The sequence below is a fragment of the Podarcis erhardii genome, assembly GCF_964252035.2.
Source record: "Podarcis erhardii genome assembly, chromosome: 16".
NCBI classification, from domain to species: domain Eukaryota; kingdom Metazoa; phylum Chordata; class Lepidosauria; order Squamata; family Lacertidae; genus Podarcis; species Podarcis erhardii.
The window spans coordinates 18,048,935-18,074,447 of record NC_138514.1 but is presented as its reverse complement, the minus strand read 5'-3'; the positions used below and the strand labels follow the sequence as shown (position 1 = coordinate 18,074,447).

Genomic DNA, 25,513 nt, shown 5'->3' with positions numbered 1-25,513 from the left:
TCCTGGACAGTGGAAGCCTTGTCTAAGCCTCTCAGCGCACGCAAGAGGCTCCCACCGCCGCTGCCGCCTGGTTTCTGGCCTCCCCCTCTGCCTTACGGGACAGATAACGGCTTTCCCACAGCCGCCACACTAGGCATGACCCGACAGCTGCACAGGCTGGCTAAGGAGTTTGGGGAGGGCCGAGGCTGCCACTTTTGTGCTATGCCTCATTTCACACTGGAAGGACAGGAAGGCGCAACGCAAACTTTCTCTCCCCTTCCACCCCGCAGAGCTATTGTGCCCACCCGTTTCCAATCTGGAATCTGTGTGTCAGGGGAAGAGAGAGAGAAAGACAAGAGGACCCTTGTCAAGGTGGCATTTTTGCTCTCAAGCTTCTCTGCCCCAGGATCAGAAGCCGCAACGAAGGGCAAAGCCTTGACGTTCGCAGAGCTATTTATTTGCTTGTTCATTTATTTGTTGCCTTTATCCATTGCCCGTGTAGCTGAGTCCTCTGGGCAGTCATAACCATGCCCATGTTTTCTGTACATTTTGCAACTGAAGCAAGTGAATGTAGAGTTAACTATCAGCTTCTTCTTCTTCTTTATAGCAAGTTCCTTTCTGAGCTTATGGATCCCAGGAGCCACAATAAGCCTGAACAAGTGTCACATAGGTCCCACAGAGGTGTACTGCACAGCTGGAAAAGCAGCATAAAAGAAAAATAATCACATACAAACAGGTGTATAGCAATATAATGAGTTTTGCATTGCATATCCAGCTAGCAGGTCTTTTTGGTGCAGAATTTAATTGAGTGGGTATTGCTGTTTAAGTAGGATAAAGGGGTTTTTTTGTGTGTGTTTTTCCAAAAAAAATTATTGATTTTCCAAAATTTATAAACAAACTAACAAACTATGCTAAGATAATTTAAATAGAAATACTTGCAAATACCAGATAGGCTTAGGATTTAAATATGTGATGTTACAGAATAATATGTTTAAAGTTAAAATGAAAAGAAATAAAGATGTTAAGTGATTAAGTTAATTTTATGAGAAATTTGTTTTGGAAAACTGTTACAATGATACATATTGAAACTCAGTCAGGGGGATTCGAGGAAGTCACTTAACAATGTTACTAAGATTGGATTATGTACAGTTAGGATTTATGTTTGTTGGCTTTTTTGTGTTTTCTTCACGTTGTGTAGCTTTTCACGTTGTTCTGGGCAATGTGAGGTTACAAGCTAAGCCCCGAAGCTGAAACTCAAGTGATTCTGGATTGATTTATCCCTTGAGTGGTATTGTGCTACATAAGCAATCTTTGGCTTTTCCAAACCTGGGACCCACATTTAATGCAAACATGCATTTGGGCAACCATTTTCACCATATATTTGTGTGGTGGTGGGTATTGCTGTTTCAACCCACCTCGGATCAGACTGCAACCTTGCCGAAGATCAGTGTGCCACATAAAGGTTGCCCTCACAAACAGCAATACCTGAAGGTGTCAGACTGAACCAATGGTCTTTGTTTACCCAAGGAAGGAATCTCTGGATAATTTAGCTGTAGCCTTTTAGATTACTATCTGACGTTAACTCTCCCAGGCCTTGATATTTGCATTGAATTCACAAAGTCTACTCACCTGAGTGTTTTGAGTAATGTCACTGTTTCCAAGGATCACTTACTGTGTGTCGGAGGGAGGGGGGAGGTACGCTAAGAGTCCCTAATTATTCAGGGCCCCTGTTTCTTGTATTCATCCCCTGAACAGAAATAATGAAGGGGTTTGTTTGTACATTTTGGGATTGTGGTGAATAGTCCAATAAAGATGTTGACCCTGCATGTAGCAGCTGCTGCGAAGAATGTGAATTCCACACTAGGGATTATTAGGAGAGGGGTCGAAAATGGAATGGCCAGTATTGTAATGCAATTATAGAAATCAATGGTGAGGCCACTCTTGAGATACTGAGCCTAGTTCTGGTCATCAAGGCCGCATCTCAAGAGAGATGTTATACTGCTGAGAGAAGATGCAGAAAAGGGCAAGCAAAATAACCACTGGGCTGGAAAATACACACACACACCTTTCTCCCTCTCTCATAATAATAATAGAACCCACGGGGATACGGGTGGCGCTGTGGTCTAAACCACTGAGCCTCTTGGGCTTGCTGATCGGAAGGTGGGTGGTTTGAATCCCTGTGATGGGGTGAGCTCCCGTTGCTCTGTCCCAGCTCCTGCCAACCTAGCAGTTCAAAAGCACACCAGTGCAAGTAGATAAATAGGTACCACTGTGGCAGGAAGGTAAACAGTATTTCCGTGTGCTCTGGTTTCTGTCATGGTGCTCTGCTGTGCCAGAAGCGGTTTAGTCGTGCTGGTCACATGACCCAGAAAGCTGTCTGTAGACAAAGACCAGCTTCCTCAGCCTGAAAGTGAGATGAGTGTCACAACCCCTTTTCCAGAGGACGGTATAGGCCTGAACACCATTTAGAGTGTTGGACTAGGACCTAGGAAACCAGGGTTAAAATCCCTGCTCATCCATAAAGCCCAACGGGTGACCTTGGACCAGTCGCAGTCTCTCTGTCTAACCTACCTCACAGGGTTGTTGTGAGGATAACACCTGGAGCTCCTTGGAGAAAATGGTGGGAATATAAAGTGAAATAAATAAATAGCAATGATATCCAGTTGGCTTCAGTAAGGAGCAGGATTCTGTACTGGCAAGAGACACCTTGGGTCTAATCCAGACAGGCTCCTGTAATTTATTAATCCTCTGCAATGAGTTGGGGTGAAAAGTGTGGCAGCCCCCAATTGCATATTGCTTTGCTGCCCTACATGTCTGTTCTTGCCTGCTTTCCCCTCCGCTGCTTTGCCTCTTCATTTGTGTAAACAAATTGGGAGCTGAAGCCGGTTAAATGGGTGTTTATGTCAGCTTAGGCGACTGTGTAAACAGGCCAGCGTGAGATAACAGCTTAGTAATATTTATGGGTTAAAGTGTTTTCTCGCTGAAGGAGAAGGTCCCTTTGCCTTGGTGCAAGGAAGGTCCTTTAAAAAAAAAAACAACCCACTCTGATTTTGAGACTGAAATGGAGAAGGAAGACATCAGGGACACTCAGCACGCACACAAAAATACTCTGTGTGCATTTGTAACGCCAAGCTGTCTCAGCTAAATGGGCATTAGAAAGCAATGGCAGAGCTTAAGCAATGAAACAAATTGAATGTTCCGAAACCCTGCCCCGCATTTCCTCTGGGGTTAGAGTTACAAGGGCTTTTTTATGATGCTAGCAAAGAAACTTGAGGGCATCTCATAGGCATTGCCTGGTGCACCAGCAGGATGGCTGTGGCAAGAGGGCCGGTTGCTGCAGGAGTTCCAGATCAGGCAAAGCTTTCCAGAGAGCTAAAGTTGCACCGGGCTAAAAACTGTCAACCTGCTACCCTGGCCTTTGCCTTGAATTTCTCTTCTGCCATTAACCATGGTCAGGTGAGACTTGGGGAAGGTCTGTGGGAAACCTGTAGTCTCCATCTTGAGCATGGCACCACCAGAGGGACACGGCCTGGCCTCTCCATCACACTCCACGGGCACTGATCCCATTGGTCATTAAAAGAGCTTGGGCCAGTCACCACCTCTCTGCCTAACCTACCTCACAGAGTTGTTGTGAGGATTGTAAGAGGAGGGGAGAGAACCATGTAGGCCACTTTGAGCTCCCTGGAGAGGATAAAAGTGGCATATAACTGCAATCAATCAATCAATTTGTGGCCTTTAAAAAAAAACAGAAACCCAAACATTGGTGTCCACCTCCCTCTTTTCCTGCCAACCTCAAGTCCTGCGTTCTTAAAGGTGTACAGAAGCAATCATATGCACAGGGGCTCTTTTTAAACCTTCTTATGAACTTGTGGAGGTTAGGGTTGCATGATCCAGCTAAGTCTCCACTCCACACATTTATATAAAGGTGTCTGAAAGGGTTTTAGGAGCCTTTTGGCAAGTCGCTATGCCTTTATCTTCTTTTGCAGACAAAGCGTGGGGACTGAGGCTAATACTGGGCTTTTCTGGGCAATCTGTTTGTTCCTCCTGATTTGCTTGCAGAAAGCTTACAGTGAGGTTAGACTATGTCCATTTTTTTACTGAGCATTTGCTCGGATCTGTTTACGCTGCATTTGGATGACAATGAACTTTCATTCCTGCAACTATCTCCATTTACCTGCAGGGTATTTACACATCTTCCTGTTAACCAGAGATTTTAGGGGATACTCAGGGGTACGCAGCACCGGCACCACTTTCTGTTGTTAAAAAGTGGGACATTAACTGTAACAACTTTGTGGTGAGTACTGGCATCTATTTTTCGGGGGGAGGGGAGCATAGTTGTTCACCATTTATTTTATCTCACTTTTCAATGCATTTCCTCTTCACTTTCCAAACTGCAAAATACCTTTTCTGGAAAACAGGCCCGGGTGTGTGTGTGTTAGGTGTACTGGAAAGTAGTTTTTTCTCTGTACAGAATTGTGTGTGCTTGTCTTCAACATGCTGCTTTCAATTCAGAGTGATTCTAAATTCTGCAGCCCTCAAGGGTGGTTTGATCCGCACTTGAACTCCCACCCCCACCACCGTTTTTTGTTGGAAGACATTTGTCTCGAAAACCCTCCCTTTGATTGGGTTACCCATGCCTTTTCCTCCCTGCACATGCGCCAGTGAATAAGGAAGGAAATGGTAATTGCTTTCTTGATATATGGCTCCCTTCTTCAGAAAATCATTAGGCAGGTGAGGCTACAGCCCACCCCCCACCATTGCTGGAACCGCCACCATCCTTTTGCAAATGGACACACACAAATGGCTAATGCAAAATCAATTTGACTTGAGCTTTATATTTTGGCAATGAAACTAGCTTGTGAAAAAGTGCTGTTGGGGGCATTAAAATAAAATGGAAGCAGGTCCAGATTGTGTGTGGACTCGGTAGGAAAAAACAAGATGCCGGTGTGCCTTGAATGTCATGCACACGCCGCCTGAGTGCAACACCTGGATTCTAAATGACAGATACAAACGGTGGGGGAAGGGAATTGCAATATCTGCAAGGCAGGCTGGACAGTAAACTAGGGCAAAGGGTCAGCCAGGTCTCTCGTGCGATCCAGAGTTCCCTGCAGCAATCTGGCAGTTTGCCAGATGATAGGTCACACCGGCCAGCCCTTCAAGAGACAATGCATGTGCTTTGGTAAATGAAAATCTTTAATAAAAATTATTTAAAATAATAATTTTAAAAAATCTTTGGATTTCTGCACTTGCACAGCTCCTCTGGAATGTAAATCTGAAAGCTTTGTTGCAGAACGAAGCGCTTACCAAGGCAACAGCCACACACACCTTTTTCCAAAGTGGTTAATGGACTGACTGCGGGGTAGGGAACCTCAGAACCAGCGACCACATGTTTAAGAGTTACCCTGCTCTGAACCCTCTTTTGACTGCGTTGGCTTTCAATTACGAGAATGCTTCTCGCTGACTTGGATGATGGAGAGATGTGGGGGTGGGGGTGGGCAGCAGCTGCAGGCACAGAAACCTCTGGCTCTCGCCTGGCTGAAATGCAGCCAAGTGCACAGAGGCTGGGAGTCACTCCCATCCATTGATCCTCTGGCCCCGTCCAGCACTCGAATGCAGCCCCCAGAAGGTTGCCCACATCATGGGAAAGGTCCCACGCCTGGACTAACTGGAGGAAGCGGAGCAGCAAGGATTTGAACCCGGGGAAGAGAATGTGCTCTGATTGGCTGGTCATACCAGATGTGCTGTGATTGATCCCTTCTTCCTGTAAATACAGTAAAAGAAGCTTCACTTCTTAACTCAGCCACGGTGAGATGGTGTTTGGCTGTCCTTTACGTACCTCTTAGAGGTTGTGTTTTCTGCCCCTTTTAGTTCTTGCTGACTATATTTGGAGGGGGTGGAATTGCAATTGTGTAATTACAATTTGAAAACAACAAATATTAGAAATGCATTAGGTGGCTCAGGATACTGGAGCTTACCAAAGCTTTGATCTTCAGCTGCAATAACCGGTTCATATCAGCTTGGTTTGCACCAAACCTTGGTTTACTGAGACCCCAGGGGAGGAGCGTTCCCTTTCCTTTGTCCTTTTTGTTATTGTGCTGAGTTAAGGTTTGGTTTAATGCATTGTTTGAACAGTTAAGCTCTCTCTCTCTCTCCTCATTAACCATGAGCTGTGGCCAGGACCTTACTTTTGGGTATACCTTGGGCAATTCCATCCTGTTGTTATTTCTGAGTGGGATTCAGTCACATCCCAGCAAATTAAAGTTACAGGCAACTCCCCATTTATGTGCATTCAAGGCACATGTGACGCTACAAGGGTGCATCACGTTGAACCTGGAAGTGACCCGAAAACGTGACAAAAAGGGTTGGAACGGGGTGTTTGCAAGCTTTTTCAATGATGTTTCAAATACACCCCCATTTCACTTAAACATCTGGTACCTTGGAGCGTAACCCCCATGTAAATTGGGAATTGCCTGTACTAATTGGGGTGGTGTTGTGCAACCAGCCTGCTTTCCCAAAATATGACTTTATGCACTAAGGAAAATGACCGAAAAACGTACTGGAAAGTGTGGGATAACACTTGCCTTCACGTAACATCGCCTCATCTCCACACAAATCAGGGTGTTCATCAAATAGCCAACGTTGTCTAATGTCCTTGCAAATAAACCAGGATGAATGTTCAGCTAACAGTCGTCTGGGTTGTCCTGTCACTTGGAAGCGGTTTGCTGCTTTCCAGTTCCCTGGGGAAAGAGCCTAGCAAAGTTCCTGTCCCAGTGCACCGGTCAGTAACACAACCATCCATCTTTATTTATTGAGTTATTGTTTGTTTGTTTTTTTAATCCCACCATGTTGCAAACGGAGCCTCAAGGCAGCTTAGAATAAACAGCATAATTTATTTTGCTATAAGCAAAACAGCATGGCAAAAGACAATAGACCCAACCAACAGGGAGGGAAATGAATGAATATAATAAAAATAGCACGTAAGACAACATCTTTTCCCGGCAGGTGGAAATAGATGCAGGGTTTTGGTTTTTTTGCAGCTTCGTCAAATGCCAACCCCTGTTTCTCCTCACCCCACCCCGCCTTGATCCTGATCGAGCCTTTCTGAGCAGGCGGGGGGGGGGGGAACCAGAGCAATTACAAGAAGAACCTGTTGCCCACGACCAGTTTGTGAGCAACAGGATTAAACCCGGGTCTGGAAGGAAGAAGCCCCTTCGTCTGTTTTTGCTGCAACGGACTAAGGCTTCCTTGCTTTGCCACGGGCTGAAAAGGTTCGACTCCCCTGCAGGGGTTTTTTTGCACCGAAGTCTTGCATCAAGAGCAGGGCTCTAGCGAGAAAGGGGGTCTAAGGTAGGCTTTCGCCTCGCCCCCTGGCGCTCCGCTTAAGCGCGACTCCTCTCTGCTGTTGCAGGCGAGTCTTCTGGAGCAAGCGCGCGAGGAGGGCTGGGCTCCCGGTGCTCTTGTGGGTGGGTGGGTGTGTATCCCCCCCCCCTCGGAGCAGTGCAGCCCCCTCCCCCCCTGCATTCAGCTCCCTCCCCCTCGCACCTGACGTCAGCTTTCTGGGTTTCTCCTCCAAGCCCCTCCGATGCATTTGGACTCTCGGCTCTGGCACCGGGAACAATGAGTCGCTGCCGGCTTGCAAGCTTCGCCCGCGCCTGCCTCCTGCTCCTGGCCGGCTGCTGCTGCAGCAGAGGTGAGTGGCGGGCAACAAAGGGAGAAGGAGAGGGGCTGAGCGGGCAACTTGCACTGCAGATTTGCAGGGCAGCGCTGTCCCAGGTAAGCCTTGGGCACCGCGGCGCTGCTCCCCTCCGTTTGCAAAGCAAGGCGGCGCGGGGAAACGTGCTTTGTCTTGTTAACTCTTGCCGAACCCCCAACCCCCGATTCCAATTCTGCAAGGATTCCCCGGGTTGCTACGATTAGTTTCTTATGGTGTTAGAACCGAAGGTGTGAATGTTTTCCCCCGGGGGTTGCTTCCACACCCCCCCCCCAAATGTATTTCTGTCCAAGCCACGAGGAGATGCATATTTCGAGGTGCCTAGAGCTGGATCCATATAAATATAAATAAACACACACAGGTGGGGAAGGAGACACACACAGTTTGCAGAATGGGTTTTGCAAAAACACACCCACCTTCTCACACTGCCTCTCCTCCGCGGTGTAACCGCTACTGTAAGTGATTTGCAACTGGTGTTAGAAAAGGGGGCGTGTTGCGTTGCGCTTGTGTGCAAACCGGCCCACCAGGTGGGGGGCTGGATTTGGGTTGGATCCCCCTCCCCCCATATTTTTGCTAAAAAATATTTTGCTATGGGATTGGGGGTCCTGATGCATGCAAGTATTCCCCCTCCCAGAGTTCACACGACATCGTTGGCATAAAAAATACCAGCTCCCCGCCTCCCCCAAGAAATCACAGATCTATGTGGAAAATAAGCTAAAAAAATAAGAAAGGAAAACCTGCTGCCACCGATATCTGAGACCCCCGTTTGAAAATGAAAAGCTCTGTCTAGAAACCCCTCCAACATGTTCTCCCCTTTTGCAAAGCCATTCCTTTCCCCCATCTTTGATTTACTGCGGAATATTTGGGTGTCAGAACCTTCCACGTTCTGCGAGTGCCTCTGAGCCTCGTGGGGTGAAGAGAAGTCCCAGAAGGGAAACAGCCTGTCCTTTGTACAGTTAAGGGTTTAGGACGGGGATTTCCCAAATGATCAATCTGCCCACCCCCAAGTACTGAGAATGGGGCGGGGGGGGGAGTTTTATTACAGACGTGAGAGGCTGGTTGGTGGAAGGGGGTGTGCATCAGCCCCGGTTCCTCTACTTATAGTACACATTTGTATACGTTTTGAGCCCCTCCAGGCAGGATCTGTGCACCTCCTATGCTGTGCACAGCGGGAAGCGTTGATAATCTAGAGTTGTAGATTATGAAGACTGATAATTGTAGGCGAATCGCTTTGAACATACTGTAAGCGGGGTGCTGAGTCTTACTATGGCCACAGTTTATTATCTGGCATGCTCCTTGCCCCCCCTCCCATGGGGTTGAGCTGTCTTAATCAGGTTAAGCACCCCAGCTCATGCTTTGTTTTCAGTGGGATTGTTTATTGTGAATTTGGCTGCCTCAGGCTCTCCACTCTACACGCCCGCCCCCCAGATAGTATGGGGGAAAGGATCTGGGTGAAGCAGAGATTTAGGGTGGGGGTGGAACATCCCATCCCTTGATTCTGCAAGACTTGTTCTAAAATGCCTAGAGAGGACGGTTGAAGCCAGAGGTAGGGTAGTAGGAAGCTAGCTCTTATACCAGGTCAGGTCAATGGGACATCTAATTCAGTGCTGCCTACACGGGCTGGCAGCAGCTCTCCAGGGTTTCAGGTAAGGGCCTGCTTGGAGATAGATGCTGTTGGGGATTGAACCTGCATCCAAAGCCCATGAGCTGAGTCCCTTCCTCAAAAGTTCCTGTTGGCCATCTATTGAAGAGAATGTTCCCATGTCTCACCCACAAGTTTAGGCAAATGCTAAGTGTGTTCACTGGGATTTGGACAGAGGGAGCATTTATAGATTTTGAGAAGTGAGTGAAGCCAAAGCCCTGTTGAGATGACAGGAGGATCGGCATTGCCTTCTCCCCACCCCCACCCACCAAAAACGAGGGCACAGAGGGATTCTGGACACATGCTCTGAGCTCAGCTTCTGTCTGGAACAGACTGCATCATCGGAGCCTGTTTGTCTGAGATTTTAAGGGCGGCATCATCCAGGGTGTAAGTTCTAAGGCTGCTGCTGTGGCACCAGTTTTCCTGTTGGTGTGTCATAGCAAACCTGTAGGCATGCACCCCCAAACTCCAGCATTCCTAAGATGCTGTTCAGTATGAGTCTCCCCTGCCCTCCAAAAATGGGGATCTCAAAATTTGGACTCTACATGTGACCAAAAGCTGACGAATGGTTGTAACGTTTGTACAACAATTTCCTTTCGTTTGTACAAACAAGTCTCCAGTTTTGTGTTTGCAAAGCTTTATTCTTGCTGCGTGTGTTTTCAGTAAAAGGATAAGCAAACTTCTTCAGATAAGGGAATATAGTTTTCTCCTGTTTTTGTATTGGTTTATTTATTACTTGCTCATTAAAATATTTATAACCTGCCTTTTCTGCCCAAACGCTCCAGGGCAGTGCTCAACAATGAAATGAGATGCATAGTCAATACATTAACATTTATGTAAAGTAGCAATTTAAGCTTACAAATATAGTCAGCGGCAATTGGGAGGCGGGAGGCTTATCTGGCGATTCAGAGGGCTTGTGGAGTCCTTTGAAATAACACAGCAAAGCTACAGGAACTCTGTTACAGCAAAGCTAGTAGCAAAAATGGAACACAGGGCAGAGAAAGGTGCCAACACAAAAAAGGCCTTGCTCTGGATAAGCTACACACCCCAACTGGATTTAGAATAGCGAGGTACCTGAATAGGGCTGGACGATATCTGATTTTCAACATCGTGAAATATCACCAGTTAAACATCATGATATACTGATAATATGTCTGAAATAAATGTGGAGCTATGTAAAGGCATTGGCTGGCTTAACAGTTTTTCCCACCTGATTGTTTTTGCGTAGCATGAGTACAAACTTATCATCATTCGTGATCTATTGCCAGGACAAAAAACTATGAAACCAATATCACATTACGGAATTCAAACCAGTTTTGAATGATATATTGCCATCCCTAACACACATCATGATTTGCGATATATTGCCAGGTTAAAAATTATGAAACCGATATCACAATATGGATCAAACCGCTTTTGGGCGATATATCGCCCAGCCCCCTATCCTTCACCTCTGTGTACTTTTTAAGGGAAGAAAAGTAGCCACTCTCATCACTTTCAAGGGGGCAGTGAGTGTTTGCATGTGTTGGGGTGGGGAAGGCTTAGGGCAGCCTTTCTCAACCTGTGGGTCCCCAGATGTTGTTGAACTACAACTCCCATCACCCCTAGCTACCAAGGCCAGAGCTCAGGGATGATGGGAGTTGTAGTCCAACAATATATGGGAACCCACAGGTTGAGAACCGCTGGCTTAGGGGCTTTGTGGGCAGCAGGGAAGGCCTCCAGGACATAATGGTGCCCATCAGAGCCGCTGCTGGTCAGTTTAGACAATACTGAACTAGATAAACCGAAGTTGTGGTTCATTATAAGGCAGCTTCCTACACTCCTATGGCATTCTGACCTTGCTGTGTGGGGTCATGCACAGCCCCAGCTATGCATTTTAAATTTATTTCCACGCCCCGCCTTGCATAAAACAAGCGGGTATGTGCTGCACCTTCAGAGTAAACGGAAGGGTAACATTAGCAACTGGGAAGAATTTGCAGTTGGTGTCCCATGTGGCTCGTGAGATCTCCTCGAGCCCTCATCCCAGAAGCTGAGCCATAAAATATCTGCAAAGAGGCTCTGTCGTTTGGACTCCTGCCTGAATTCCACTCCCCACCCCCTGGCTAATGGGAACGGCCTGCTCAGCACTTCCCACCGCGGCTCGGCTGCCGTCTTTCTTTGTGAAGTCTGCTGCTGCAGTGATGGCTGTGGGAAGGACGGCCTTTCAGTGTGTAGCTGCAGGGCTGGGCACATTCCTAACATCATATTGGTTTATTTTTAGGAGCCCAAAGCAGGCCGCTCACCTGGGGCTCTCCTATGCATTTGATACATCCTTGGGATGTAGGGGGAAAAATAATTTCCTGGTCCCTGTGGACTAAGGAGAGCAGTCTCGCTGCTAACCAAATGGCCACTGGTTTGCTGGTCCCCATGAGAGGCTAACTGGTGTATTAATTCATTATAACATATATCGCTTTAAATAACTGGTGGCTGGTGTCCTTTGGGACTGGGAGGGCAGAGAGGGACCAAGAGAAGGCGGAGCCACAGTCAGAGATTGGCAGAAGTAATTCCACTTTTATTCCTATCCTCCTCCCTGCTGAGTTCAACAAGGACAGTGCTGAGGCCAAAGAGCATGGGTAGGCAAACTAAGGCCGGGGGGGCTGGATCCGGCCTAATTGCCTTTGAAATCTGGCCCACGGACGGTCCAGGAATCAGCATGTTTTACATGAGTAGAATGTGTCCTTTTATTTAAAATGCATCTCTGGGTTATTTGTGGGGCATAGGAATTCGTTCAACCCCCCACCCCCACCCCCACCCCCACCCAAAAAAGTCCGGCCCCTCACAAGGTCTGAGGGACAATGGACCGGCCCCCTGCTGAAAACGTTTGCTGACCCCTGCCAAAGAGGAAGAATCTCACAGGCAGTGCCAGCCCCTGCTCTGGTAGTAAGCAAGGAGGCAGGCAGGTGGGGCAGTGTTAGAAACTCAGATATACAAGCTAGGCGCCAAATGGCTCCTTAAACCAGGCTTACAGTCGCCAAAATGGAATGCCTAGTTGCCATTTTGGGGGGCCAAGATGGCTTGAAAGTTGCATTTTTCAATACAAGCTTCTGGTTCCGGAAATTCATTCTGATGGTGCAGATAAAATATCGTGGATAGAATTCTACAGGATGTGTTGCTCATGTGTGAAAACAGTGGGGATCCAAAGATCCCCAGGCTTGTGTCTCCAGATGGTGGAGCTGCCAGTCGCCATCCTGGCACCTGGGCATCTTCATTTGGTCGCAAGTGGCCAGGAGCAAAATGTGCCTAGTGAATTTCAAACCCTGAGGTGGGGGTATTGACTATGGTTGATGGGGCAATGCCCCATCTGCTCAAATGGACCTGCTTCCACTGGTTCAGAGTGTTTGTGGCACCACCCATTAATCTTGCTTTAATGCTTATTTTATTTATTATTGGTTTTTAATGTCTATGTATCACATTTCCTCCAAGGAGCTCAGGGTGGTCTACACTGTTTGTTTATTCTCCTCCCCAACCTCTCAATTGCTATCCTCATAACAGCCTGAGAGGTAGGCTAGGCAACATGGGGATTGGGACCCTGGTCTGCCAGCTCCCAGTCCCAACACTCTCATATTTACACTCCTCTGACCTTGTAAAATAGGGCACATTGCAGGGGCAGAGAGAATGTCTATCCCAAGGAGACAGGATCTGAATGCTCTGGCAGCCTGGAGATAACATCAACAGTGTAATTAATGTTTGAGTGATGTAAAAGCGGAGAACAGATTAATATGGTTATAGCAAAATATGCAGGAATGAAAGACTAATAAACCAAGGAAAGAGAAGGAGGGAAGTCTCTGGATATTTAACAGTATGTAAAATGTTTATTTTAAGGTGTAAAATTGAAAACTTAAAAATATATTTTTTAAAAGAGAGAGAGAGGATCTGAATGATGAACCCCCTTATGCTTGATGCTCACAGTCAATCAGGTTCTTGCTCACTCTTCCCCCCCTCCCGTTTATAGTTATGTGTAATTTCCTCACACCTTAATGTCTGAACTTGTAATTCTTCTGATGGATGAGGTCATAGTTGCTCATCATCCTCTTAACACGGCTTGTTTAATTGGTTTCCTTGAGTCAGAGCCAGTGTGTATCAATGAACAAAGAGCTCACTTAGGATCTGAGGGCCTGATCTCACAGGGACACAGGAAGCTGCCTTGTAACTGAGTCAGACCCTCGGCCCATGTAGCACAGTATTGCTTACACTGGCTGGCAGCAGCTGTCCAGAGTTCCAGACATTCCAAGAGAATGAACCTGGGAGCTTATCTTGCAAAGTAGGTGGTCTACCACGGAGCTATGAACTTTTCTCCACATTTCACATCTGCTCTGGCTTCTTTGCACAGAAAGTGGCTACGGTGTGCTTTGGTTCTGGAGAAGGGGAACTTAAAATACTGTCCTCCTTCACAGGATTGTCATGGGAGCAAAAGTAACATGAACAACAGCCTAAGTGAGTGTACTTCCTTGCCTCGGAATTGTGTAGGTACGGACTGGACCCTGGCTAGCACTTGCCCCCTTGTGGCCACTAAAAAGGACCCAGCAGAATTGTCTGTGGGTGCCTGCACATTATTGGAACAAGTAGCGTCTTAAAACCAGTGTAACCACTGCAACTTGAAGGAATGCTGGAAATGGTCGTTTGGTGTGGATAACGAGAGTCCAGAAGTTCTGGGAACAAGGGTGCTAGTCGTGATTTTTAAGGCACTCCTACGTTTGTGGTGTTGGCATGACCTCTGCAACCGGAACAAGTCCTTCAGCTTGGCAAACAAACCATGAGGACCAGAAACTTAAGGCCCAATTCAGCTAACCTGTTCTGGTAGCAGAAGCCAGTGCAAAGATTCCCACTAGTCCAGTGGGGTTTCCCTGCTTCCTACCCCTCTCCCAACCTTCCCGAAATCTGCTCTGGAGGATCAGATGAACCCTCAAAACACTGTGGGATGGGAGGAGAAGGGAGAGCCTTTCTGCTGGTTAAACACTACAGTATGTTGAATTTCCACCCTTTGGGTTGTATTCAACTAAGCTGTACTCAGAGTGGACCCACTAAAATTAATGAACCTACGGTCATCGTGCCTGTTAACTTCAGTGGGTCTACTCTGAGTAGGCTACAGCTTTGTTTTTGGTGTCAAAGTGAGAAATCCAATACTTTTTGGGGGGAGATACGATGATCTGCACTGCGGGGTACATTCTGAGCCCTCCTTGCCTTAAATGCAGCCTTCCAGAGGGCATGGGCAAAGTCAAGCTTAAAAAGGGTGTGAGGAAGAGAAAAGGCGAAAACTTGGAGGAGGATTGCTATGTACAACAAGGGCCAGGAATGTTAAACAGCTTAGGCTTGGGGGTGGGAGAGGCGTGACTCTGGTATGATAGTAACTCCTCACAGCCCCTCCTGAAAACTCTCACTCCTTTTCCCAGTGAGGGACCCATTCCATGGGCTGAGAACACACAAACACTGCCTTCTGCACTGAGTGAGACAGGCCATTGTTCCATCTAGCCCAGTAATGACCACCTGGACTGTTAGCGGCTTTCTGGGAAGTTTGAGGTAACCTTGTCATTTAGCTGGAGGGGCCTGAGATTGGACCCGAGGCCCACTGCGTATACAGTACCAGGGGTCGGCAATCTTTTTTCAGCCGTGGGCCAGTCCACCATCCCTCAGACCATGTGGTGGGCCGGACTATATTTTGAAGAGAGAAAAAATGAACGAATTCCTATGCCCTACAAATAACCCAGAGATGCATTTTAAATAAAAGCACACATTCTACTCATGTAAAAACACCAGGCAGGACCCACAAATAACCCAGAGGTGCATTTTAAATAAAAGGACACATTCTACTCATGTGAAAACATGCTGATTCCCAGACCATCCGCGGGCTGGATTTAGAAGGCAATTGGGCCGCATCCGGCCCCCGGGCCTTAGGTTGCCTACCCCGGCATATACGGCAGCCTCTTTGCCTCTGAGCTGTCGGCCCCAAGGAAAGGCTGGAGCCAGGGAGCATTTGACCCAAAGTCGTGCCCCGAACATCCTTCTCCTCCAGTGATTCCAAGCTGATCTGTTTTCTTCCCTGCAAAGGCTGACATTTCTGGTTCCTGTACGAAGGTACACATTGTGTTTTAAAAGCTTGCTAAATCACATGCAAAGCTCGACAGGTGCTTTTGTAGCAAAGAGGTTCTTTGCTCTCAGTGAGGTCTCCCCTCCCAACACTCCCTTAACTTTAATGGGAAACGGTGGATTTGAGGTAGGCTCTAAAGCAGGGTTTCCCAAACTTGTGTCTCCAGCTGTTTCTTGACTACAACTCCTATCATCCCTAGCTAGCAGGACCAGTAGTCAAGGGATGATGGGCACTGTAGTCCAAAAACAGCTGGAGGCCCAAGTTTGGGGAAATTTAGGAATCAACCCCTCTTGTCAGGGAACTCTAGGAATTGTAGCTCTGAGGGTGGAGATGGGGTCTCGTGACAGCTATCGGAACCCTTAACAAACCACAGTTCCTGGGATTCTTTCAGGGACATAAGAACATAAGGACAAGCCTGCTGGGATCAGGCCAGCTCCTCAGTGAGTTCAGCCTCACAACTGTCTAGCAGGCACCCCCAAATTCGGCCCTCCAGATGTTTTGGGACTACAACTCCCATCATCCCTAGCTAACAGGACCAGTGGTCAGGGATGATGGGAATTGTAGTCCCAAAACATCTGGAGGGCTACGCTGCTGCTTTATAATGTAGAGTGCAGATGGGGCCTTTGTAAAGCATTGTGTGCATGGATGGATTTTTTAAATAGAACACGTAACATCCACAGAGCCTAGGGCTTGCAGATCAGAAGGTTGGCGGTTCAAATCCTCGTGACAGAGTGAGCTCCCGTTGTTCGGTCCTTGCTCCTGCCAACCTAGCAGTTTGAAAGCACAAAGTGCAAGTAGATAAATAGGTACCGCTCTGGCGGGAAGGTAAACGGCGTTTCCGTGCTCTGCTCTGGTTCGCCAGAAGTGGCTTAGTCATGCTGGCCACATGACCCGGAAGCTGTACGCCAGCTCCCTTGGCCAATAAAGCGACATGAGCGCTGCAACACCAGAGTCATCCGCGACTGGACCTAATGGTCAGGGGTCCCTTTACCTTTTTAACATCTGTGTAGTGCAGCGGTTAGGATGTTGGACTGAGACCTAGGAGACCAGGGTTCAAATCCCCAGTTCACCTTGAAGCTTATTGGGCCACTTGCTACCTCTCAGCCTAACACACCTTCCAGGGTTGTACTGGGTTTGTACTTCAGGCTCCTTGAAGGCAAGATGGGGTAGAAATACAGTGAGTCAATAGGAAAAGAAAATGCAACCTAGTGTTGAGCGATAGTGGACTATAAATAAGGTCCCTCCTGGGCTACTCCTTCGTAATGGGAGGCAGCCTTCGCTTTCCCTTCTATGGAGTTTTCCGCCCTCCCAAATGCACTTCCCTGCTCTTCCTTTTTTTATCCCCCCCAGATGCTATTTTCACCCTTCTGGCATGCCTATTGTTCTGTGCTTTGTCCGCTTGGAGCTTCCTTCTCTCCCTGCCCATCCAGCCCCTCTTCCGTTCTCAAAGCGAGTTAAATTCCCACTGGGCCAGAGCATCCCGTTTCTTTCCCTTTGTCCCTTCTCCAGGCTGACACGCACAAGACAGGAGCTCTCTCTGCCTGGCTGACTCCCATCCAAACCCTTTTAAAAATTATTTATCTGCCTCGTCTTTTGGAAGCGGCCGGCTGGTGTCCTGTCATTCTTGGCCGGGTTGCAAGTCTTGCGTCCTGATAGTTCCCAGGCAAGCTAAATATGGTTAACTGAAGCAGGGCCCTCCGAAACCTGCCTCCCTGTGAGTCAGGCTGCTGCGCGCTTCTCCCATGACCCTCCGTCCTCACCCTGGCCCAGCCGTCTCTGTGGGCATGCTGGAGAGAAAAAGCTGTGTGCGCCCAATCTGGAAATCATCCGGGCGGGATGGTGGATCGTCTTGCAACTGTTCTCCTTATCTTGCTGGCTTCTGCTGAATGAAAGCACTTCTTTCTGGTGGCAAAGCTGTTGCACCAAGATCATTTGTTTCCTGTAGTGGGGGCGAGCAGTGCAGTTCTGCGGTGGCTGGGGCCCGGGCATTTGGGAATTGTAGGGAGGCAGGAAGACCAACAGGCTTTAAAGGTAAACCAGGCTTACAGTCGCCAAAACGGAATGCCTAGTTGCCATTTGGGGGGGCCAAGATGGCTTGTATTTTTCAATACAAGCTTTTGGTTCCTGAAATTCATTCTGATGGTGCAGATAAAATATCGTGGATAGAATTCTACAGGATGTGTTGCTCGTGTGTGAAAACAGTGGGGATCCAAAGATCCCCAGGCTTGCGTCTCCAGATGGTGGAGCCACCACTCGCCATCCTGGCACCTGGGCATCTTCACTTGGTCGCAAGTGGTCAATAGCTAGGAGCAAAATGCGCCTGGCGAATTTCGAACACTGAGGTGTGGGTATTGACTATGGTTGATGGGGCAATGCCCCATCTGCTCAAATGGACCAGCTTCCACTGGTTCAGAGTGTTTGTGGCACCACTCATTAATCTTGCTTTAATGCTTTAAGGACCCCTGACCATTAGGTCCAGTCGTGGACAACTCTGGGGTTGTGGCTCTCATCTCGCTTTATTGGCCGAGGGAGCCAGCGTACAGCTTCCGGGTCATGTGGCCAGCATGGCTGAGCTGCTTCTGGCAAACCAGAGCAGCGCACGGAAACACCATTTACCTTCCCGCAGGAGTGGTACCTATTTATCTACTTGCAGTTGATGTGCTTTCGAAATGCTAGGTTGGCAGGAGCAGAGACCGAACAACGGGAGCTTACCCCGTCGCGGGGATTCGAACCGCCAACCTTCTGATCTGCAAGCCCTAGGCTCTGTGGTTTAACCCATAGCGCCACCCGCATCCCAAGACCAACAGTAGGTGGAGCCAAAGCCATTGATGGATAGAGACACCCCTGGCTGGTTGTAAGTAAGAAGACATGGAGATAAGAAGAAAAGGAGAGCCCGCTGGATCAGGCCTGTGGCTCAGCTAGTTGGGAATCCTCTTTGCATGGTGGACGGCCAGAGGAAAACCCTGCAAGCAGGACCTGAGTGCAGCAGTGTGCATTTTGTTTTGTTTTACATGTGACTCCACATTTACATGGGGGTTGCATTCCGAACCCCCCTGCGCATACACGAAATTGTGCAAAATGCGGGGAGCAGAGTCCTCCTGGCTCCTGAGGAGACCTACCCCAGAGCCCGAAGAAGACCTCTTCAGGTTCCAGGGAAGGTCTCCTCATGAGCCAGAGTGTCAGCAGGGCTTTGCTCTGAGGCTTCTCAGCCTCCTTCCTTCAAACTATTTTTTAAATATTTTATTTTAAATTGATGTGACTCACCCTTGAACCTTAACAGTGAAGGGTAAGTCATAAATTGAATAAATAATAATGGTAATGGAATTAAAGTTATCCAGCTGCATGTTTGTGTATTTGATATGCATGCTCAAAACGCAAATTCATTTTGGTTGTTGTAGAGAGAAGGGCTTCTGAGGAGCATGTGTGTTAACTACCCCTTTCCTTTTCACTCTCCACAAATGACATCACAGGGGAAGAATTTGGGCTGTTGGGTCAACCTGGGGGTAGTAGCCAGGTTGATCTTCCTTTTCTGTCCCACCCATATATTTCCCTTTGGCCATCACCGTACAGGAAAATCAGGTTCTGCAGGCCTCTACATCGCCCGGAAGACTGACAGAACCCTCACCCCTCTCTCTCCAGCAGCTGACAGGTCTTTGGAAACAGATTTTGTAGCACAGGTGACTCTGGCGCTTGAAATGCCAGTAGAAATTAAAAAGGCACCTGTAGCTCGCAGCTAGTTCCAGCCCAAAGGCTGGTGCCTCTGAAGAATTGTGCGGCTGAGCCCTGCTGGATTGGAGCAAAAGCCCACCTAGTCCTCCATCTTGCTTTCTGTAGTGCTATGCACATGCCTCCAGGGAGCTCTAACCAATGGAGCTATCCAGGCTGAGAGAATCATAGAATTGTAGAGTTGGAAGGGACCCAGTAGATCATCTAGTCCAACCCCCTGCAATGCAGGAATATGCAGCTGTCCCACACGGGGATCGAACCTGCAACCTTGGCATTATCAGCACCACGCAGGGCTTGGAGGCAAGAGTTTTCCCCACTGTTGTTCCCTGAGCCTGGGTTCTACTTGGCCTTCATGATGACTAGTGGCCTTTGGTAAACCTCTTTGCCTCCATAAATTTGTCTAATTGCTCCCTTTAAAAGCCATTTGACGTCATGTGTCCATTAGCACATCTTAGGGCAGTGAATTCTGCTGATTAGCTAGACAGGGTATGAAGAAGTTATGCCATGGACCCAAGTTCTAGAAGTATGGGAAACTGGGAGGAAAAACTAATTTTTTCTCCATACTGCGAATAAATGTATTGTGCCACTCCTTAGTATTCAATTTTTCTTCTAAAAAAGCCCCCAGCCTTGCTCAAATGCTTTAGCTTTGGATTTCTGAGTGAAAACTGGTTTCTCCTTGACACTGGCTTTCTCTGGTCAAACCACTCTCTCCACACACCTCTGCTCCATGTCATATAGAAAATGCAGGAAAACAGGTCGCCTACATTACAGGGTTCTTGAGCGTGCAAGCCACAGTGCTTTGTCTCTGTGCTTGTTCGGTTCCTACTAGATCGGCCTGGTCAGCAGAAAATGAAAGATAGCAGTTGAGTGTTGCACTTCAAAAAAGGAAAAATAAATATTCTTAAAGCTGAGGTTGATGTTTGGGTTATTTTAATTTGTTTTGCCTTTGGGGGAAGGTTTAGAAACATCCTTCCCAAAACAAAGAAAATCTGTTTGTGGGCAAGGACAGGTCCCTCTCCTTCACAGACAGAGTTTTCCTTCCACGTTATATGTGTGCAATTGTGTGCACACGAGCACATGCTCCAAGCCAGAAGCATCCTTTGCCCACGTTCACCTGCCAAAGAAATTTGAACAACAAAAGGCCTGCTTCTGATGATTGTTGGGGCTGCAGGACTTGTCACCTGGGAGGCTGAGCTGCAAACGCCAGACAGATGGGGCCTGGGCTGGGGAAGTGAGCGAAGCTGGAAAGCTGAAACATCCAGATTGTTCCCATTCCAAATCTGGCACACAGCCCCCCCCCTTGAAAGACACCCCCCCCCCCAGCTCTCACTCTAACAAGGGCTTTATTCTGCTAGTTATATTTCCACCCGGACCTATTTTGACACATTCATTTTTTCTCTCTCTCTTTTCCTGCAGTTGCTTTTCAGGTAGAAAACTGATTGGTTGCCCTCTGCCACCGTTTCCCACCCTTCTGCCAGTTCTTTCATTTGCTAATAGCTTCTTAGACTTTGATTTGATCTCCGCTATGAGTAGGGTCACTGATGTTCCCATTATATGGATTGGGAAAACTGAGCCAGGGGTAGTGATTTGTCCAAGGCAGGGTCCTGGACTTAAGGTGGTTGGGACATGCTAGTAACTGTCACCTCCCTCATCGATGATGGCGAACTCCTCCAGCGTAGAGAATGCCATTTTTTCTCAGCTAAAGCCTGAGGTGTGTTCTTTCAAACACCTAAATGCACACTAACAAAGCCATTTCATGTGCTGCTTTCACTGTAGGAGATGTTGAAGGCAAAAGAAGCAAGCTACACTTTCCTGTAGGTTTTTGCGAAAGCTTCCTGCCCAATCTCTTCAAGATGGGAGATTTAATGTACACATTTTAGCTCACCCTTCACTACGCTGTCCCAGGACGGGCTGTGGTCTAAACCACTGAGTCTCTTGGGCTTGGCGATCAGAAGGTCAGCCATTCGAATCCCCGTGATGGAGTGAGCTCCCATTGCTCTGTCCCAGCTCCTGCCAACCTACCAGTTTGAAAGCACACCAGTGCAAATAGATAAATAGGTACCACTGTGGCAGCAAGGTAAACGGCATTTTCATGCACTCTGGTTTCCTTCACGGTGTCCCGTTGCACCAGAAGCTGTTTAGTCATGCTGGCCACATGACCCGGAAAACTGTCTGTGGACCAGCGCTGGCTCCCTCGTCCTGAAAGCGAGATGAGCACTGCAACCCCATAGTCGCCTTTGACTGAACTTAACCGTCCGGGGTCCTTTACCTTTTTTTTTTTTTTTTTTTGTATACATCTCAATATAGCAAGCAATGCATAAACCTTACTAAGACCATAAATCGAACCAAATCGGTGGCAGTGAGAAAGAGCAACAGCGCTGCAATGGAAGGGGTTTTTCTGACCTCCTCCTTAACCCAAAGCCTGTGCAGAATGGTGGGTCCTCTTGACCCCAGTGTTGAAACGTATACAGTGGTACCTCGGGTTAAGTAATTCGTTGCGGAGGTCCGTTCTTAACCTGAAACTGTTCTTAAGCTGAAGCACCACTTTAGCTTATGGGGCCTCCTGCTGCTGCTGAGCTGCTGGAGCGCAATTTCTGTTCTCATCCTGAAGCAAAGTTCTTAACCCGAGGTACTATTTCTGGGTTAGCGGAGTCTGTAACCTGAAGCGTCTGTAACCTGAAGCGTCTGTAACCTGAAGCGTATGTAACCTGGGGTACCACTGTACAGTGATGAGACCAGAAGCAGCTCAAAAGGGAGGGCATTTCACAACCAGGAGGCTACTTAAGTGGCATTTTAATCTCTTGTTTTCTTTTAGATTATAACCTGCACTTTGGGATATAAATGTGGACTCAATGAATAGCCTCGTACGGCATTTGGATTTTTTGTTTTTAAGTTGCCAGAATTTGAAGAATGCTGGCTTCAGAATAAAGCAGATCCCCCTTGGTTAAGAGTAGCCAATCTGCTCTCCAGATGCTGTTGGACTACAACTCCCATCAGCCCCAGGATGATAGTTCAGCTGCATCTGGAAAGCACCACGTTGGCTCCCCTCCATTGCCATAGATGTAGGAGTTGCGACTTTGTCTCTCAGATTCTCCCCACTCCTTCAGAGGTCTGCCAGTTGCCGCTCCATCATAATGTTGCTCTGTGCCTGATTGGCTTAGCTCTTTTTGGCAAAATTAGCTAAAAGCAAGTAAAATATGATCTGCCGGTTTCTCATCTTCCCCTTCTAATCGTAATTCTGTGCTGTTTCCCCGCCCTGCTCAGCCCCGCTGTGGCTTCATGCAATTACCTGCCAGTTAATGAGTATTTCCTGGGAATTTAAAAGTCTGGATGCCTGGACTTCGTGGAAGCAGAGATCTCTCTAATTGTGGGCTGTGCGGTTAATACTAGAAATGAATTCCATAAAGGCTTGGCTTGACTATTACACCATCATTTTTTCTATACTCAGTTTCACTTCAGTGCTAAATCCGAGCCTGTACCAATTGTACCCAAACCAGATCTGAAGATGCTGTTCAGTTGGCTCTGATCAGACTGAGCAATGAGTGGTTGGTACTGGCTATTTGGAGATGTTAGGGATTGAATATAGGGCCCTTCTGCATGCAAAGCAATGACCTAGAACCCCTCCAGTGGTCTACCTAAGCAGGCAGCACCTCAATATCTGGTTGTTAACCAGAAGGGACGCGGGCGGCGCTGTGGGTTAAACCACAGAGCCTAGGGCTTGCCGATCATAAGGTTGGTGGTTCGAATCCCCACGATCATAAGGTTGGTGGTTCGAATCTATGATCACTTTGATCAGGGTTGAGGAACCTGTGGCTCTCAAGATGTTAATGGACTACAGTTCCCATCAGGCCCAGCTAGCAAAGCCAGCATTCGGGGGGTGATGGGAGCTGTAGTCCAGCAACACCTGAAAGGTCACCCCTTTCCTGAGGTAGAGTGTTGAATTGGCAACGGGGGGAGCTGCGGGCTGCTAGACCCCTGCTCAGCTCTACAGTTCATTGGGTGACGTTGAGCTAACCATGCTCTCAGCCTACCTCGCAGGGTCATTGTGAGGATGAAAGGGGAGGGACCATGCACCCCACTCCGGGCTCCTTGGTGGACAGGGTGGGAATAATAAATGAAATAAATGAAATGGAGGTAGTTGAGAGTGCTCAAAAGGGTGGATAAATGGCAAAAGGTGTAGCGAATTGCTTTCCAGTGGCAGCCGGGTTGGAAACCTAACTTCAGACGAGCCTTGCCAGAAATGCCCCAGCTGTCTTCTCAGAGGGAGAGAGGGAAGGAGATTTCAGGAGAAGAAAGGACAGGGCTAAATAGACAGAGTAATGCTAATTTTCTAATCTTGTGTATTCTTAAAGCGACTTGTTAACAGTGTCATGGTTCCTATACGTCTGTTAAGGATTAATCCTCTGCTCCCACCAGAATTGGAGTCTTCAGCATATAGTGTCTATACTTCATTTTCATGTCCATGGAATCTTGCTTTAGATGCCCCCAAATGACCTTTTTGGGGGGTTTTCATTTGAGCAGCTTTTATCTGACAGCACAGTTGGACAGGGCCGTCCCCCTACCCATTTGGGACCTGCATAGGACCTTTGCTGCAGATGGATCTGGGCTCGAAAACCTCAACAGCCCCCTCCTCTGCTTCCCCCACCCACTCCCTTCGTTCAGGCAGAACTCGGTGGGCGTTTGGAAACTGGAGACGTTTTTCATGGAGAATCGGGTCTCTGTTTCCAGCCGGTCTCTTCTGTGTCCTTTGCCCCGGCTTGGAAAGTTCCCCAGGGCTCCTTGCGGCCTTCTGCGCCTTGAATAAAGCCATTGTGTTGGCGGGCTCCCACTCGCCTTCCCAAAAAGAGGGAGGGGAGAGGAGGGGTGGACCCCTCTGAACTCTTTCCTCAGGCCTGAGGCCTGCCGGGGGGGGGGGGGTTGCCTAGTGAGCGAGTTCCCTGTGTAGAAGAAGAGCGAAGTTGGTTGGGACCGTGATTCCTAAACAGAAATGCACCAGGAGTGAAGAAACCTTTCACGAGTTCATTCCCCCTTGCCGTTTCCGTCTGTCCCAACTGCTTGTGGGACCAAGCTCTCACTTTCGCCAACTGGCCTGCGCCCCCTCCCTCACATGCACGACCCCCTCCTTTCCCTGAGAGCGTTGGCAGCAGCTGATCCGACGTGCCAGCCACGAGCCGGGTGCCAGCTTTCGGACAGCGGGCTAACAAAAGGCACGTTTTCTGACTTGTGCTGAGTGGCGCACGCTAGGCAATTCTTGGGCCATGAGCTCATGGCACCGGCAGGAAATGGTTGGTGCCAAGGGGGTGGGGGTGGTTGTAGATGGATGAGGAGGGCACATGGGTGGACTGGTATTCTGACATCAACCCTCGCGTGGCTTGACTTGGCTTTGCAGCTTCCTGCCCTCCAGACAAGGGGGAAGCAAAGTCTAGAAATGGAGGCGGTTTTGCGATGAAGATTTCTGCGAAGCTTGAAAGCTTGCCCATTCCTACCTTCACTTTTATCTCAATTGCCCCAATAATGAAGAACCTCTTTTTTTTTTCTTCTATCTGCTTTGGCTCTCTTCATAAATTCCATCCTTCTGACAGTCGGTATAGTCAAAATGTTTCAGCTGTGTCACATTTTCCATCTATTTATCGACCTCTGCAGTGCAGGCTATTTTAGGAAGATTTTTTAAAAAAATATAATTCTTCCTTTCCTTTCCTTGATTCTCTTTCTGTGCTGGAGAGGGGGCAGTCCAAATTTGGAATATTGGGATAAAGGGGTGCTGTGTGAAGCACCAGCACCCAGCTTCCAAGAGTTCATCAAGAAGCAGCCCTTAGACCACGGATACGAGGACTGTTTTCCCCCCTGTCAAAGGATGTGCATCCCTTTGAGGGGGGTATTTTGGGGGCCGGAGTTGATGGTGGGGAGCGATGTAGCCAGCAGTGGGAGGAACCAGACCCCAAAGTAGGGTACCCCTTTCCCCCATCTCTTTCTTTCCTTCTCCCCCTTCTTTCTCTTCCTCCCCACACCCAACAGCTGCCAAGGGGTACAGATACCTTGCCAGTGGTGTGAACTGATTGCTTACCTTGCAATCTGCTATTCTTTCCATTACACCATCTATTTTGTTTTTCCTCTCCCTCCAGAGTCCAGTCTTCCACCTCACATGTCTGAAATTTTGGTTCCTCTTTTTTTTGCTGTAGATTTCTAGATCCCACAAAGATCAGTTCTTAGAAGTCTTGGGGAAGTCTGCCCAGTCTTATGCTGGCTTCCTGCAAGCTTATGAGGGGGGCTTGACCTTGTTGTATAGAAATATATTTGCTGTGATGGAGGTTATAATAGTCTTTAAGGCTAA

General features: G+C 48.0%; 1 protein-coding gene across 4 annotated transcripts in view; it reads left to right on the top strand.

Annotated features, from left to right (window-relative positions):
• Positions 1-7,492: 7,492 nt before the first annotated feature.
• MCAM (melanoma cell adhesion molecule) overlaps positions 7,493-25,513 on the top strand; it is a 53,286-nt gene continuing 35,265 nt past the window's right edge. For 3 of the 4 annotated variants that reach the window (XM_081843103.1, XM_081843106.1, XM_081843102.1), the window contains exon 1: positions 24,275-24,389. In XM_081843103.1, the coding sequence (XP_081699229.1) occupies positions 24,290-24,389 (100 nt within the window). In that variant the 5' untranslated portion in view covers positions 24,275-24,289. Of the gene's footprint in view, positions 7,670-24,274; positions 24,390-25,513 lie in introns of those variants that run through there. The other variant, XM_081843105.1, reaches the window with a different exon arrangement.